The sequence below is a fragment of the Nannobrachium achirus genome (genome assembly GCF_963921795.1).
Source record: "Nannobrachium achirus genome assembly, chromosome: 8".
Taxonomy (NCBI): domain Eukaryota; kingdom Metazoa; phylum Chordata; class Actinopteri; order Myctophiformes; family Myctophidae; genus Nannobrachium; species Nannobrachium achirus.
This window is the reverse complement of record NC_137817.1, coordinates 4352555-4370750: the sequence shown is the minus strand read 5'-3', so window position 1 is coordinate 4370750 and position 18196 is coordinate 4352555. Positions and strand designations below refer to the sequence as shown.

The following is an 18196-nucleotide window of genomic DNA, read 5'->3' as shown; positions in this document are numbered from 1 at the left end:
ATTATGTTGTGTTTGTACAAGTTAAAATAATGTGTGCAAGCATGAATAAATCAGACATGCTGTGTACTTTGCTTTCATGCCAGCAGACTGGAGTAGATCCTGATTCATGAATTGAATAGAGAATCGTTTTGAATAGAGAAGAGAATCGTTCTGAATCGAGAAACGTTTTTAAATCGGAAAATAATCGTTTCTGAATTCGAATCGTTTAGATTTGAAAGAATCGAAAAAGATTGTCAATCGTGACCCCAAGAATTGATTCTGAATCGAATCGTGGATACCCAAAGATTCACAGCCCTATTGAGCACATGAACCATACTGTAGCGTCTGTAACGCCTTGCGTTGCGAGGCGTTGTGAGCAATTTCTGCCTCTATATATTTGACAATTTGGACAATGTTTAATTTGCCATTTTAGAGGTATTAAAAAGTCCTTAAATTGGCACTTTAGAAATGTGAAGATGCCCTCTATACACTTAAACTTTATGTTGGTTTGTTTACAGTTGAGTGAGAAAACAATGTGTCACATTAAGTCATACTGAATGAATACAGTATAGAGGGCTGGTGGTTATGAAAAGCTATTCACAGTTTCACACACAATCACAATATGTGAAACATGTTTGAAATTTGGCACTGATCGGTCCAGTTGTTTGCACATAACAAGATTAGCACATAGATTGCGAGACAGACAGACACACACACACACACACGCGCGCGCACACACACACACACACACACACACACACACACACACACACACACACACACACACACACACACACACACACACAGACACCCAAACCCTCTAGCTAGGAGCCACACCATAAACATTAGTAAAAGTTGGGGTAAATGGTGGATCTATCCACAGCCTCCGAGTTGCAGAGTGTAGAGACAGAAATTGCATCTTCATGTAATAAGCATTATGGAGGACCCATATATGGAGATGAGTTTAAAAAGCAGATATAAGATGAGTTCAATGAGTTAACATGGACAACTACTAAGCTTTAGGCACCAAGTGGATCCCACTATTCAAGTTGCAATTACGAATAGGGATGGGAATTTATCGTGAAATCGTCCTCCGTCATGCACTGGGATCAATTCACCTTTTATTTGCCGCGCTGCATATCCGGTACCATTTAAACCCTCTATTGTTAAAATGTACTTATAGGTCGCAGATTAGTATGTGAACGGTCACAGCTTGTCCATATGTGTGTGTCTCTGTCAGTCTGTCACGCCTGACACTGTGGTTCTATGGGTTTATCGCTCTGATGTCACTGTGATGTCAGTGGACCCACTCAACAGAATGGGTTTGCTGCTCTGACATCACGCTCTGGCTTCACTGTGATGTCACACTAACAGAATCTCTTTTATGCTCATACATGGGGTTACATGATGTCATCAATATTAAGCCCATATCTAACAGGACTTCATATGGAAATGCCCATATATGGAGGCCACATCGGCCACACTAACAGAATCCATCCAGATGGCCAAGACAGCCCATATCTGTGTGGCTGGCTCTACAGACAGGGATATCCATGTATGGGCATAAAAGGGTATGATCTCAGATGTCATAGACCAGGGGTCTTCAACGTTTTCAGGCCAAGGACCCCTTAGTTGAAAGAGAGATGAAGCAGGGACCCCCCACAACCTTTTCATAGATTCCATATAGTTTCATTGTTTGACAGCACAATCATCAGTGTATTTTGGATTCATGTCAATTTGTGTTTTCAGAAGATATATAACCACTTGAACCGTCAATACTTAATAAACTTGACCTTTTACTATACTTAATCTGCTCTTTTTCCCCTCTACACAAAACCTCTTTGCAGAAAATAGCCGACCTACAAGCTGCGAGGCGTTGAGAGCTTGTAGGTCTGCTGTTTTTGGCTACAGTTCTCAGAATATGGACACTAGGGTTCAAGTTGTTAATATAAAAAGAATTGGAAGATTTGGAGGACCCCCTGTAGTAATTCTGAGGACCCCCTGTTGAAGACCTCTGTCATAGACGTCATAGGACTTTCACTTAACGAATAACTGAGTAAGCATGTTTGGGATCTCACAGCATATCTCCATATACATGGATCTCCATATATGGATACCAGGGGTCTCCACATAATTGGTAACTGGTCCAGTACATCACTGGCCAGATGGCCAAGAATTGGCGCTGCCCTGAGGCGTTTTACTAGTAATATACATAACTTTTTTCACTCTCTACCAAATCTCTTTGCCAAAAAATAGCCGATCTACAAGCTTTCGCGTTGTGAACTTGTAGATCTGCTATTTTTGTGGGTAAATGTTCCACCCCAGAATAAAGGATGGTGGGGATACCTTGATTATCGCGTTAATATCGTAAATCGCGATTTCTTTGGACACAATAATCGTGATATGACATTTTCATATCGTCCCATCCCTAATTTACAAATGACCGAATTCCTTCTCGATCTGACAGACACGTCATTTTGTGTAACTCTTCCAGGTGGAGCGGCCCCCCTCGCCCATGTCCGTGACCCCCCAGTCCACCACGCTGCCCCCCGTCCCCCCCAGGCTGGACCTGCTGCAGCACAGACCACCCAACCCCCCTGGAGCCTCTAGTCCGGGGGTCTCCTCCAAGGTGAGACCCTCCATACACTCATCTAGTCCACCAAGGTGAGAGCCTCCATACACTCATCCAGTCCACCAAGGTGAGAGCCTCCATACACTCATCCAGTCCACCAAGGTGAGAGCCTCCATACACTCATCTAGTCCACCAAGGTGAGAGCCTCCATACACTCATCCAGTCCACCAAGGTGAGAGCCTCCATACACTTATCCAGTCCACCAAGGTGAGAGCCTCCATACACTCATCCAGTCCACCAAGGTGAGAGCCTCCATACACTCATCTAGTCCACCAAGGTGAGAGCCTCCATACACTCATCCAGTCCACCAAGGTGAGAGCCTCCATACACTCATCCAGTCCACCAAGGTGAGAGCCTCCATACACTCATCTAGTCCTCCAAGGTGAGAGCCTCCATACACTCATCTAGTCCACCAAGGTGAGAGCCTCCATACACTCATCTAGTCCTCCAAGGTGAGAGCCTCCATACACTCATCTAGTCCACCAAGGTGAGAGCCTCCATACACTCATCCAGTCCACCAAGGTGAGAGCCTCCATACACTCATCCAGTCCACCAAGGTGAGAGCCTCCATACACTCATCCTGTCCACCAAGGTGAGACCCTCCATACACTCATCCAGTCCACCAAGGTGAGAGCCTCCATACACTCATCCAGTCCACCAAGGTGAGAGCCTCCATACACTCATCCAGTCCACCAAGGTGAGACCCTCCATTCCCTCATCCAGTCCTGGGGTCTCCACCAAGGTGAGAGCCTCCACACATCAGGGGTTTTCAAAGTGTGTGACGGGGCACCCTGGGGTGCCGCGTAGAGATGCGACGTTCGCGAACGAATCGAATCTTTTGAGCGGCTCTTTGAAGTGAACGATGGGATCCGGTTCGCGGAGTAGGGAGCCGTTCATTTGGCTCGCGGTGCGGCGATGCGCTGCTATGCGCGGTGCGGCGCGGCGATGTGCAGCTATCTAGGAAGCAAATTAAGACACTACAGTTTATTTTGATCATAGCTTAGTCAATTATTAAGCGATTTCTATAATTAAAACGTCTCCATATTGCTTGGGAAGTCCACTTCCATGACAAATGACTGTATCATGTTCCTGTAAATATTTAAATGTTCACTATTTTAAAATAGCCGATGCACAAGCTCACATGCCCACCCACATTGTGCCAGCCAGGCCTAGCCAGTTGGTAAATCCTGGCTATACACCGCTAGGGAGGAGCAAGTTCATTGTTGCCTGATTGTTTTTTTTAGGTGTTGCATGAATAACATTAGTCAAGGTAGATTAATTTACACACACATGTTGTATAAAAATCAAACCTCGGTTCGAAGTGGAGTGGTGAATCTGAGCAGCTATACCATGTGTGTGCGTGCGTGCGTGCGTGTTGAGTGTGCCTGGCCTGCTAAACAGCACCCCTCCTTTAACATGTGTGTTGTGTGTGGCCACTAGAGGTATTGCCAGGCTACAGACAGCCAGCCAGCCAGCCAGCCAGCCACATAGCCAGCCACCCACAGACATTCCTGTCTATTGGGAGTGCTTTCACCACTCCAAAAAGGGTAAATACAAAATTGTGATCTCAACTGTCAGCAGAGGAATGTGGTGCCAGCTTGTGGATTTATCTTATATTTATAGCATATCGTCGTTGTCGGGTGGATGTCCAAAAAACATTTCTTTTGGTATGTATCATCTATAAAATGTACTAAACTAGTGAAAACAGCAGATCTACAAGCACACACCGCCTCGCATCGCGAGGCGTTGTGTGCTTGTAGATCGTCTGTTTTCACTAGTTTTGTGCGACAGTCTTGTATGATGAAGCAGGGCTTTGCTTTATCAAAAGACGTACACATTTGAAACTTGGAGGTACGAGGTTTCTGCCCGACAGTGACGATATTTTAGTGATTATGTTGCGAGGAAAAGGTTGAGATAATAGACATTTTGGTTAGAACTGACTGAAAATAACTTTGTACTTCAAGTTTAAAATTATACTAAATATTTTTATCAAGTGTCCAAATACGTAAATATATATAATATATCATAATATTATCAAATGATCTCACGACACCCCTGGACTGCCGTCACGGCACCCCAGGGTGCCCCGTCACCCACTTTGAAAACCCCTGCTCTAAGGGCCCGGCGGACCCCCCAGGGCCAGGTGGACCCCCCAGGGCCAGGTGGACCCCCCAGGGCTCTGAAACACAGGCCTCAACTGTCACCGGCCCATCAGTCTGACGTGCTGCCTCTGTACAGATGTCATGTGTCTCTGTCTGCTGTTCAGGCAGGTGGACCTCCTTGGAGAGGAAAGCTGTCTCCCCAGGACCTGCCTGACCTCTTCAGGTTTCTTTGCGTTGCCAGTCACAGAAACTTCAGACCTACGGGCAGGCACAGCCAGGCTCACGCCACCTCTAATTCTGCCATTTTGATACCAACACCGCATTATGCCGACGTCTGTCATGTCCATCTTTGGAAATCACACACACTCACACAGGGTTCCCACGGTCATGAAATTCCTGGAAATATTTTGAAATTAGAAAAATATTTTTCCAGTACTGGAAAAGTTTTGGAATTGATCAAGGTTCCTGGAAGGTCCTGGAAAAAATATCTATGCATTGTCTTTGGTTATTGATTTTGTTAATACCTCTGAAATGACAAATTAAACATTGGCCAAATTGTCAAATATTAGAGGCAGAAATTGTGAAAATAGCAGATCTACGTGCTCACAACGCCTCGCGTTGTGAGCAGGTAGATCTGCTATTTTCACAATAGAAATGTGTTATACAAAATTCCTCAACTCTTAGTGCTCGTCAGGGTCGGGGGTCCCCAGTTCAAATATAATTATTTCAGGGGTCATAGCCTGAAAAGGTTGAGAACCACTGGCATACACTACCTGTCTTTGGGCATTGCGTATAGGAGTAAACGACTCACTATTGAGCTGAATTATTGTAATATAGTCCTGGAAATTGGGTTAAATATTCTGGAAATGTTTTGGAAAGGTTTTGGAAATTAATTGGTAAAAATGTGTGGGAACCCTGCTCACAGACCCCAACTTTATGAATGGATGATGGACAAAACGTCATAAAGCAATTGGGGGAGGGAAAATGGTGTAGATTTATGTCTGTTGACAATACCGATGAAATGACTGTAGTAACAGCAATATGGACACTGCCTCAAGCTCAGGCCTTTCAGAACAATTAGACTGGACTCAAAGGCAGTGGTTATTTGTCCTCCCTTTTTATCCAGCACATGGCCTAAATACAGGTACAAGATGTGTAAACAATTTCTCATTTAGTTATAGGTTAAAGTGCTGTGGGGAAAACAAAGAGAGAAAGTCACAAATAGAGAACATTTCATATCTTTAAGCTATTTAAAAAAAAGCTCATTTCGCTCTTTGCATGGTAACAAAATCTAAGTATTAAAAAAATAGCTTTTTGATTAATTATAAACTAAGTGATAGTAAAAGTAATAAAATCGCTAAGAAAATGTTGAAAAGTTACAGCCCTACTCTAATGTGTTGATCAGAGATGGTAACACATGAGAACTGAATGGATATTTAGTTCTCAAACTACAGTATTTCCTTCCCTCTTTCCATCCACCTCACATACTGTAGGCCTGTCACAAGTATTACATAATCGTCTAATCGCAATTATTTGCATAATCCTCATAATGTTGAAAAATAGCAGATCTACAAGCTTACAACACGTCACTTTGTGACCCGCTGTAAGCTTGTAGATCAGCTATTTCCACTATTTTCAAGAAATGTTTAAAAGTATAAAATTATTAAATATGTCAGTATGTGTCATTAAATATGTCATTAAATATGTGCAGTGTGTGATTATGAAGCCTAAATGGCAAACAGAAATTAAGTTTGTATTCATATGTTCCAGTCGTCAATGTCAAAAACACAATTAAATCGTTAATCGCAATTATTTGTGTGACAATTAATCGTCAGTTTAACCCATTTTAACTATTGAAAAATAGCAGATATACAAGCTCACAGCACGGCACCGAGTGCCGCGCTGCGAGCTTGTAGATCTGCTATTTTTGAAAAAATAATTAAAATTTGAATTTTGACGCGATTCTATAAGTGTCTTTTGAATCCTTCTAAGGTTTTTGGAAAAACCCTATGTTTCTATGTCAGCAATCTGGCCAGCCATCGTCAAAGAAAAGGTCCTTTTCACTTAACTGGAGCTCAGTTAGTCGGTTCTTGAGAGACTACTTTGTCAGTGGTTCTCAAACCTTTTCATGTGAAGGACCCCCAAACTGATATTTATTTGGCCACGGACCCCCATCTCAACATTTTTTGAGTTACAAACGTTCGCTTTGAAAATACATATATTCAAAGATTTGCACACATTTTCACGACTTTTTCCAAAAAATAGCAGATCTACAAGCTCACAGCGCGGCACTCGGTGCCGCGCTGTGAGCTTGTATATCTGCTATTTTTTCACTGGTTAAAGCATTCAATAATTCTAGGCCTGAATGGGTTAATTTAAATGTGTAATCATGACAGCTCTAACCGCACATCATCGTTGTCGCTCCGCCCCGTGCCGCCTGCAGGTGGCGTCGCACCACAAGGACAAGCCCCTCCCGCTGCCCCCCGCCCTGCGGGACCTCCCCCCTCCCCCTCCCCCGGACCGGCCCCACTCGGCCGGGGCGGCGGGGCCCGACGGCCGGCTCCAGAGGCGGCCGCTGCCCTGCACCCCCGGCGAGCCCCCCAGCAGGGGCGACAAGCTGCCCCCGGCGCCCCCCAACAGACCCCTGGTGGCCGCAGACTGGAACTCCAGGTAAGAGGGGTGGGCGATATGGTGATAATTATCGTGGAGACGATACAATGCCTCCACGATATGCCTTTTCAGAGATAACGTATATATATCGTGATACAATGAGGGAGAGCCTTATAAAAAATCCTATTGAATTGTTAATACAGAGATTCATTGCAGAGTTCAATTTAAACCTGCATTTTGGTCCAAATCAGTAGTTCTCAAACCTTAAAATGTCACGGTCTCCCCTTATCGGTACACGCAAATCGGTACACAGTATGTCTACACTCATGTCATCAACATGGATCTGTCCCGTATAGCGCCACCTTCATTTTTTTTCAGAGCTCATTTTCTCTTTTTTTTTCAAACACATTTTTGGATACTGCTCCTACAGATTGTGCCCTAAAATCACGCTGCGACCTGACGGTCGCTTATCTCCCAATTAGGGAGTCTTACTGGTTTGTATACTGTCAGAGTTAAATACTTGTAAGGGTTCAAATTTAGACCTCTGAAAAGGAACCCAGAGAGTCCCTGGAGCCCACATTGAGGACCACTGGTCTAAATGGTCTGTTACTCCTTTTTCTTGTAGTTTGTGTTACCTTCTAGGAGGTTGTACTGTTAAGTTACTTGAAGAATAACCATAAAAACCAACATGAAACCGAATTGTGATAAGATTGTGTATGGTGATTAGGGCTGTTCGATTTGGCCTAAAAATAAAATCCAGATTTATTTCTCAATAAAGTCGATTTTCGATTTACATTTACATTTTTTGACGAAAAGAATGAATTCTTTCAAAAATCTTGTTTTCATTAAAAACAAATGTAATTTTTTTTTACAATTTGGTGATTAATAAAGGAACAACTTTTACAATATGTTCTTCTGCTCTCGACTAAACAAACATCATCCTGAAAGGTAACATCAAAGGTTAATTGGCTTATTCTTTCCTAAATGTTCAAATCATACTATATTTTACACAACATTATCCAAATTTCCTTTTTCTTTTTGACATTTTCTGAAAACTAGACAATTTAGCATTGAGGTGCCCACAATGCCCACCAGAATTACCCTAATTAAAGTGAATATCGATTTGACGATTTTCATTCTTTTTAAGGTGCCGGCTACATGAAGCTGGATATTTCTGAATCTAGACATTTTTTTGGTGCCGTTGGGCCTTGCAGCCACACGAAGCTGGATATTTCAGCCGCGAAGCTGGATATTTTTGAATCCGGATAAATAAGTGGAGAGATTGAAAAATATCCGATTCACTGGATCCGTGTAGACCGGGAACCCGGATATCTCTGAAGACTTTACTGTGTGTGTGTGCTTGTTAGACCTAGATATCTTTGTCGTGTGGACCTAGATATTTTTCTATGTGGATATCTGAAAAACCAGGATATATGAAAAATCCAGCTCCGTGTAGCCATGGCCTAAATCTTCCAAACTAAAAAATCCGATTTTGATTTAAAATTGATTAATCGCCCAGCCCTGATGATGATACATCTTGGTAAAATATTGTAATATTGTATTTTTCCATATTGCCCTCCCCAACTCCAGGCCGGTTCCCAAGGCCCCCGCATCCGCTTCTCCTTCCGCATCTTCTTCATCTTCTTCCTCCTCCGCCATCTCCTCCTCCTCCTCTTCATCGTCGACGTCGTCCGCCCAGGGCTCCTCCTCCGGCCCGCCAGCAGGGGGCGACGCTCGCTGCAGCGGCGCCAGGGAGCTGTCCAACAGACACTCCCTCCCCCTGGCGCTGCCCTCCGCCCTGGACGCCCGCATCATGGACCCCCAGAGGACCAGCGGCCTGGACCCCCACCAGCTGGTAAGAGGAAACACTCAGGTTACTGTGGGCAATTCTCACTATTTCTACTAGGGCATTCACCAAATATTCGAATATTAAAGTCACTATTCGACGTTGTTCACCGAAGTCGAATATTCGCTTATTTTTATTTTTTTATGATGAATTTGTTTATGCTCTATACCAGGGGTTCTCAAACCTTTTTAGGCCGTGGCCCCCAAAATAAACATATTTGAACTGGGGACCCCCACCCTGACAAGCACTTGGAATTGTAGGTGTTAATGTGACTCGGTTCCACAGATAAGTATTGCGTTGCGAGGCGTTGTGAGCATGTAGATCTGCTATTTTCACAATGTTTGCCTCTTGCTTACTTCAATATTTGACAGTTTGGCCAGTCCTTCGAATACTTTGAGGTCGAATAATTTGAATACTAAAAATCACTATTGGTGAATGCCCTAATTTCTACCTGTCATTATTTCAACTGAGGGTTTTACTGAGGTTAGGTTTAGGCATAGTGGTTAACATTCACCAGGTTAGCATTCACCAGCGTCGGCAGGTTAGCATTTCACCAGGTCAACATTCACCCACGTAACGACACGCTCCCGATTACTGCAGCGGGGTCAGGGGTGGGACGATGTGAACATTTCATGTGACCAAAGAAATTGGGATTTGCGATAATCGAAATGTCCCCAAAGGCCCCGACAGCCATTGTCCTGAGGTCGGAACATAGCCGATCTACAAGCTCACAACGCGTCGCCTTGTGGCGTGTTGTGAGATTATAGATCGGCTATTATAAGAGATATGGTAGAGAGTGAAAAAAAGACAGTATCAAGTTTCCAGGAGATACCAGAGTATCATGAGCCACAACAAAAGACTGTGGCAGAGTTTTTTTTATGTAGCAACCATAAGGCTGCTGAACGGAACCTGAGAACAAACCAAGTCGACTGCTAGTGCTTCACTGATTTGCTTTTTTAACATGATACTGATTTTACACTATGCTGATTGCACTTTATTCTCGGTCCTCTTTTACAATATAGTGATTTGATTTACTAGGCTTCACATTCCTATTGCTTTACTTTATTTTTCTTCTTGCTCTGAGCTGCAAATGTGGTAGCCTGCATAAACAAGCATTTCACCTCACCTTTACTTGTAATTCACCCTTTGTTAGCCTCCTGGTTGGTCCCTGACTGACCAACCAGCAGGCTATATTTGCCTTGTCCCGCCCTGGTTCCGCCTTTTTTAGTTGAATTAGCTAAAACATAATTTTTGGAGAAATAAAAACATTTAAAAACATGCTGATTCACTATGCTGCCACTGAGCAGCTCCAATTGACTGAAACAAAGTTTGAAATTAGAATTGAGCACACAGAATAACAATATGAAGCAACTGAATTAACATGGCAGTGGATGGAATGTCCCACTGAATGTCCCACCAAGACACAGCAACCAATGGGTGTGGAGAGGGGCAGGACAATGGGCGGGACTTGACAAAGGGTGAATTGTTGATTGATTGAGGTCCGTTTTGCCAATTATAGAGGGTTGAAGTGGTACCGGATATTCAGCTTGGCAAATAAAAAGTGAATTGATCCCAGAGATCCCAGTGCTTGACGGAGGATAACTTCAGATTGTTTCAGTGTTAGATGGAACTGAACGAGCTTTGGCCCGTTTTGTCCGGTGAATGATCTCCCTTTGCTTCCATTCCAGAACTTCACAGCTTGTCCAGACTACGACTGCCCCAAAGTGAAGCCCTCAGCCTCTGCCAACGCCATCTACTCCATGACCTCACGGTACTGGAACTCTAGTCTCCATCTGTATCTGCATCTCCTAACTTTTTAGCCCATGACCCAAAAGAGAAATTAGATATTTGCCCGGGACACAGACTAGTGAAAACAGCAGATCTACAAGTCACTTGACACCCACTAGACAGCGATTACAAATTCCCTAGCAGGGAAAGCGAATAGATTTTTAGCACCGAATGGATTTCTAGCAGGGAAATTGGGAAGAATCAACATTCCACATGACAAAGTGTTTTTTTTTTTCATTACTAATTAATGTAATTGATCCATGAAAATGTAAACTTTAAGGAGCATATCAGAGTTTTTGTTGTTATTGAGATATACAGGATTTGTGATTGTTTTATTGAGTCATAGTTCTCAAAACATATTTCTTTCTGATGTCGGTGTTCTCAAGTACATTTACTGTAGTCAGCACGGTGGAGCAGTGGTTAGCGCTTCGCCTCACAGCTAGAAGGTCCTGGGTTCGATTCCCGCCGGGGGACGCTGTGGGTGCTGGGGGCGTGTTTCTCCCTCCGCGTGATCAGCGCCCACACCCTAGGTGGGGTTGGCGATAGGGCCTTTCTGTGTGGAGTTTGCATGTTCTCCTCGTGTGTCCTAGGGTTGATACCCTCACAAAAACATGCAGTAATCCTGGTCTCAATAATGCCTCCCCCTGGCCAGCCGGGGCGCCTGATGGAGGGGAAAGGAACTGGTTGGAATAACGTGTTCCTTCCACGCGCTACGTCCATCCCGGGGAAAATCCCCCCTGTCAGGTGAAAAGAAACAACTTGGACTCCTCATGCACTGAAGGAAGCATGAGGTCAGTCCGTTGTCTCCCCAGGCGTGGCAGAGGGAGTGCAGAGCACAGGATTACATAGGCAATTGGCACTGGGTGAAAAAATGGGTTGCAAAATTGTGGGATAAAAATTATATAAAAAAAACAAAAACTGTAGTCATTTAGGTCCATTGTGCTTTAAGATACACTCCCCCCAGCACCATGCCCATGTATAAAACATGACACTGTAGTACTTTTTGTGTGGATTTTTTTTCTTTTTTTTCTCTTTTTTTTTCCTTTCTTTATACTGTAGGTGTTTAAGCTATGTTTTGAGAAGCTTCAGGCTTTCATTTAGATTGTCTCTTTTCACCATGAGACGCTTACCCCATTTTTACCCTTCAGGACGGGAACGCATTTTTGTGTTATAGCAACATTATTGTTTTGTATGAAAGCCAAAGGTGTAAGCTATCAAATAGTTTCGGAATTTTCTTTCTAGCTGCTACAGAGGCTGAGAAAAACCTTAGGTTTTAGGGGGTAATTTTCAAATCGACCATATAGGTTTTTAAGGCATTTTTTAAATCAGACTTGGACCTTCAATGGGTTATTAAGTGGCTAGTCTCGCGTAGCCAGACAACTATTCCACAATCTCTGAATGCTATATAGAGTCTGGAACAGCAGCTCCCTAACGGCGAGTAATGGAAACAGGCATTACCGTTCAAGAAAATATATTTTAAAATGTCATTTCTGCTAAGCAGCAAGCTAAACATGCTTATATGATTTTTATTTATATAATGATAAATGTGTGCGATGTGAGACGGAAACGGAAGTGACGAGGAGGCTTCACTTCCCCTTTAACTGGTACTCATCGTTCTTCTTTCGATGCACCAGACTGTATGCCGGGAGCATTTGCCCAAATCGCGGAGGCAACAGTCTGGCCTCGCGAGACTATTAAGTGTCTAACTCTTCCATGGCCTGCCCTGTGCTCTCAGCCTGCCTCCAACCCTGAGGCCCGTGACAGGAGAGGAGGACGGCGACACCGACGAGGAGTCGGAGTACATGATCCCTACCTCCCGTCCAGCCCTGCCGGCCATGATGGCCCCCAGCCCCGTAGGCGAGGCCCCGCGCTCGGCCCTGACGCCCCAGATGGCCCCCAGCCCAGTAGGAGAGGCCTCCCGCCAGGCCCTGACGCCCATGATGGCCCCCAGCCCCGTGGGCGAGGCCCCCCGCACCGCCCTGACGCCCATGATGGCCCCCAGCCCCGTAGGCGAGGCCCCCCGCACGGCCCTGACGTCCATGATGGCCCCCAGCCCCGTGAGAGAGGCCTCCCCGTCCCCGGTCCCCAGGCAGCCTCACAGCCAGCCCCCGCCACCCCTCCAGTCCCACAGCCACAGCCAGGCTCCGCCCTGCCTGCTCAGCTCAAGGTACACAATGTTAGTAGTAACCTAGCTCTGGTCCATAGCGTTAGTGGAGTTCTCCCGCACGCTATGTTCCTCTACCTCCGTATTTCGGAAAACCCCGCACGCTATGTTCCTCTACCTCCGTATTTCGGAAAACCCCGCCGTCTGGTCCGAAAATTCAAAAAAAATGTTTCGACCCTCACCAAACCGAAGGTATCAGTGGACAGTTGAAAGCTTACTCTACTTAGTGGACGCGGTCTGAGCCCCCCACCACACGCTTAAAATACATTTCTAGGGCGAAATGAAAAATAATCCACCTGACGGAGACACTCTTCCTGGTTGAAGACTGTTTTTACGAAACAGCGTTTCCAGCGTCGCAGAGCTGAATAACACCCAACGAGACTAATGCTCTGTTAATGCGGTGCATTTCGGTCCTCTCACCTGCGCGGCAGTAGTGAGCTGGCGCCGTGATGGTGACGACAAATAGTAAAAAACAAGAAGAAGTGGAGTCTCCATCCGGTGGATTATTTTTTCGAATTGTAACCAAATAAGTTAAATGATATAAACTCTTCAGAATTGAAAGACTTGCTTTAATGAAGATAATCTTGAGCATTAAATGGATTGGAGCTTGGTTTCCTTCAGCCAGGTTTGCTAAATAATTTGAGTACTGTAGAACTCCATTTCTCCCTGCACTATTGTTGCATAAAATGTAAAATTGTCTCAACTTTGGGACATTTGGTAATTTGTAAACATTTCCACCAATGATAAGTGAATTGAAAATAAAACTAATCAGTGTGATATTGTATATGGACAGTTTCATTTACCCCTCATTTGGGACACCATATAGGTATAGTGATATAACTCCATGAGTATACAAGTTATCTTTACACAATTGGTATTGTTGAATTCAGTAGAGTCACACCTTTCCAACAAGCCCTAATGTGTGTTGATATGGCAATCCATGTCAGAGTCACTAGAAAGTAAAGAAAGTATTCTACATAGATTTACATTCCGCCTATTGTTGTTTTATACCTCTCAGAGCTTCCATTGTGAATCTACATGAGTTTATATGCCTCAACCCCCAGACGGACATGCCTTATTTTTAGTTTGGGTTGTATAACTTTATATATCAATTACACCGCTTTTGCAGTAAAACATTTTTATACAAGAATCCATTTCATGTATGGGAGGCCTTAGAGATGAGGAAAAACTATGTTGTGTCTGGTTCTACCTCCGGTAAGGGTATCTCAATTTTCTGGAGCCAGAGTCACAGGCCTATAAGCTAAGCACAGCACTCACTAAGCTAAGCACAGCACTCACTAAGCTAAGCACAGCACTCACTAAGCTAAGCACAGCACTCACTAAGCTAAGCACAGCACTCACTAAGCTAAGCACAGCACTCTCGACGGACCTCAGTAGAGAAGTATACCCAAAGGGTTAGACCGGGCAAGGCATTGGAAGCGTCCCACAAGACCTTCGTCAGAGGTTCTGCCGGATAGATACGAGCCTACGTCAGAGCCCAGTGACTGAGCTCTATTTCACCTACGGTATTTTTGTGTGTTTCTTTCTGTGTTGTTCTTCAGGCTCACCCTAGCTGACCTGGAGAATGAACCTCAGATGTATGAAGCCATGTACAACATCCAGGCTGAGGCCCTGGCAGCCTCCGTGCAGCACCAGGCCACACATTCAGCCTCCGTGCAGCACCAGGCCACACATTCAGCCTCCGTGCAGCACCAGGCCACACATTCAGCCTCCGTGCAGCACCAGGCCACACATTCAGCCTCCATGCAGCACCAGGCCACACATTCAGCCTCCGTGCAGCACCAGGCCACACATTCAGCCTCCATGCAGCACCAGGCCACACATTCAGCCTCCGTGCAGCACCAGGCCACACATTCAGGTACTGGAGTTATGTCATACTTTAGCTGTTGAAGAAGTAAGCCATTTACCATGAGAGGGAGTGGGTTGTTGGCTGATTTACCACTGTTTCAGGGTTGTTTCATACTTTAGCTGTTGAAGAAGTAAGCCATTTACCATGAGAGGGAGTGGGTTGTTGGCTGATTTACCACTGTTTCAGGGTTGTTTGGCACTCGGCTTTGCATCGTGCCACAACCCTGAAACAGTGGTAAATCAACCAACAACCCACGACCCTCGAAAGGTAAATTGCTTTTCTACCATATAAATGAAAGAAAACACAGTTCTAACTTGGAAATGTTACAACTGCAACACAACAGTGGGCGGGGTCCATGAGCCAACTCAATGTTGTTGACTGATTTACCACTGTTTTAAGCCAATCAGAATCCAGTATCTGAACATGTGACCACAAAAAGTGGTAGAATAGCAGATATACAAGCTCACAGCGCGGCACAAAGTCATGAAAATGTGTGCAAATATTTGAATATACTATATATTGGAGGTGTGCATTGGCACTGCCCTCACGATTCGATTCGATTACGATTCACAAGGTAACGATTAGATTATACGATGCATTGCAATGCATCACATATTTATATATTAGTGCGCATGAAAATGTTTCATCAGTCGATACAAGCAGTCAGATATACTGAATCAGACCTGGAATTTCATCAGTTTAGGGTCAAGGCCACTTGGCCTTTAGTCTTGTCAAATTCTTGAGGGCACAAAGGCCAAGTGCCAGGGCAGGAAGGCTATCAATTAAAACAATGATTTTAAGTCCACGACACGATCATGATAAATTTAGCTTAAACGTTAAGGAAGATTACATTTTTAATAAATATAATACCTTTCAATGAAATAAATATCAAGAAGCTGTTTTTGCCAAGTGCAGTGGTGTAAAGTAACTAAGTACATTTACTTAAGTATTGTACTTTGGGAATGTTTTTTTCCAAATGTTTTGAAATAAGAATAGTTAAAAACTAAATGTAGGAAACCAAACATTTAAGGGACCCATAAAAATGTGTCCGAGACCCACACATGTGCCCCGACCCACTGTTTGGGAAACAGTTTTTTTACATCACAAGTCCTCTTCTTGTCCTGCGTCCTCTATAGATTATTCTGAGCTGCCCCCTCTGGCGCCCCCTCTGGTGGTTCTGACCAACGGTCCCCTGGACCTCAGTGCGGCAGCAGAGGACGGGGACGAAGAGGAGGAGGAGGAGAGCAACTACGACGTCCCCAAGCCTTTAGCCGCCGCCCGCCGGACGCTGTCTGACCTGGGGGCCTCCACCTCTTCATCCTCCTCCTCTTCATCGTCATGCTCCGCCTTCAGCCGCCTGTCGGTGGAGTCGGACGTCGGAGCCGCGGCGCGTAAGTCTGTTATGTGTAACGTTCGCGTCTAACCGCTTGACAGTTATTTTGTGCTTTATCCATTGAAAAATAGCAGATATACAAGCTCGCAGTGCGGCACCAAGTGCCGCGCTGTGAGCTTGTACATCTGCTATTTTGGAAAAAGTCTTTGAATATTTTTTACCCTGATTCTATAAATGTCTTCTAAATCAGTGGTTCACATTGCTATGGCAAAACGCTGAGGAAAAAGACGAGGATATAGGTCTAGGATGTCATTGGTGATGTAATATGGCTACACACACACACACACACACACATATTGCTATGGCAAAACGCTGAGGAAAACACATTGCTATGGCAAAACGCTGAGGAAAGGTGGCTACAGATAATGGCTACAGATAATTGGTGATGTAATATGATGTAATATGGCTACACACACACATTTGCTATGGCAAAACGCTGAGGAAAAGTGGCTACATATAATTGGTAATGTAATATGATGTAATATGGCTACACACACGCACACATATTGCTATGGCAAAACGCTGAGGAAAACACATTGCTATGGCAAAACGCTGAGGAAAAGTGGCTACAGACACACGCACAGCCACTCTTAGGAGCGGTTTACCACCGCTCAAAAAAGAGAAAGATAAATAATTAAATAACACACACCCTTTCTCTCCCCGCCCCCCTCCCAGCGTTCTTGGATTCGTGTGAGGCCCCGGAGAGACCCCCCAAGCCGCTGCCCCGACGCTTCAACTCGGAGCGCCGGCCCAGTCCCGTGCCGCCCGCCCTGCTGGCTGCGACGGCGCCCCCTGGTGGAGGAGGAGGAGGGGCCAACCCTCAGATCAGCAGTGAGATCCAGATGCTGATGAGCCAGGGCTACTCACAGCAGGACATCCAGAAAGCCTTGATGATCGCACAGAACAATGTGGAGATGGCCAAGAACATCCTCCGCGAGTTCGTCTCCATTCCCTCCACGGCCCACGTTCTTACATAGCACACTCCTCTTCTCTGTCTCTCTCTGTTAGTGCTCTAGTCCCCCCCCCCCCCCCCCCCCCACATCACATGGCCTGCAGTGACGCCTCGAAGGCTGGCCAATGCCCAATGGCGCCCCCTTCCTGTGGATTTGGACGCTTTAACCCTAGCATCCTTTATAGAGCATGGCAGCGGAAGTGGTTAACTGGGGTCACTTAAAAATCGCCCATTCATTTTCCCCATAGACTTTTACAAAAAATATTTATAACAATTATGTTAAGTCTCGAACCAAGCCATCCAGGATGGCAGTGAATCATGACCATAAAACCTTTGTTTCTATGAAAAGAACCTTTTGAAAATCGCTAAAAACAAAGAGTAGTTATTAAATGTAGGTCATGATTCACTGCCATCCTGGATGGCTTGGTTCGAGGCTTAACATGATTGTTATAAATATTTTTGTAAAAGTCTATGGCGAAAATGAATGGGTGATTTTTAAGTGGCAACAGTAAACCACTTCCACTGCAATGCTCTGTTGTGGGCACTGGGCATGTCATAATATAATAAATAGCTCAGCGTTTGGGCTAAAATGGCTGAACATTTCGGCGAATATAGCAGATCTACAAGGTCACAATGTGCTGTGTTGCCATGTGTTGTGAGCTTGCAGATCGGCTATTTTCACAACTTTTGCATGACACTCTTGTATGACAAAGTAACGGTATCAACAAAACAGGGGAAAACACAACACAACAAACTAATTATGGAGTTCTAAGCAACGGCAAGGATGTGTGTTTTTACATTGCACAATTGACTATATAGCCTTTGCCACAAACTTTATTATGTCGATGGCTTTTCCCCTG

General features: G+C 44.7%; 1 protein-coding gene across 1 annotated transcript in view; it reads left to right on the top strand.

The window, feature by feature from the left end:
• Positions 1–17473, top strand: part of cbl (Cbl proto-oncogene, E3 ubiquitin protein ligase) — a 102466-nt gene extending 84993 nt beyond the window's left edge. Inside the window, exons 10-17 of the mRNA XM_080731617.1 lie at positions 2474–2608; positions 7157–7383; positions 8914–9178; positions 10858–10940; positions 12693–13124; positions 14684–15000; positions 16128–16382; positions 17060–17473. Of these exons, the coding sequence (XP_080587743.1) occupies positions 2474–2608; positions 7157–7383; positions 8914–9178; positions 10858–10940; positions 12693–13124; positions 14684–15000; positions 16128–16382; positions 17060–17361 (2016 nt within the window). The 3' untranslated portion in view covers positions 17362–17473. The remainder of the gene's footprint in view (positions 1–2473; positions 2609–7156; positions 7384–8913; positions 9179–10857; positions 10941–12692; positions 13125–14683; positions 15001–16127; positions 16383–17059) is intronic.
• The last annotated feature ends 723 nt before the right edge of the window (positions 17474–18196 follow it).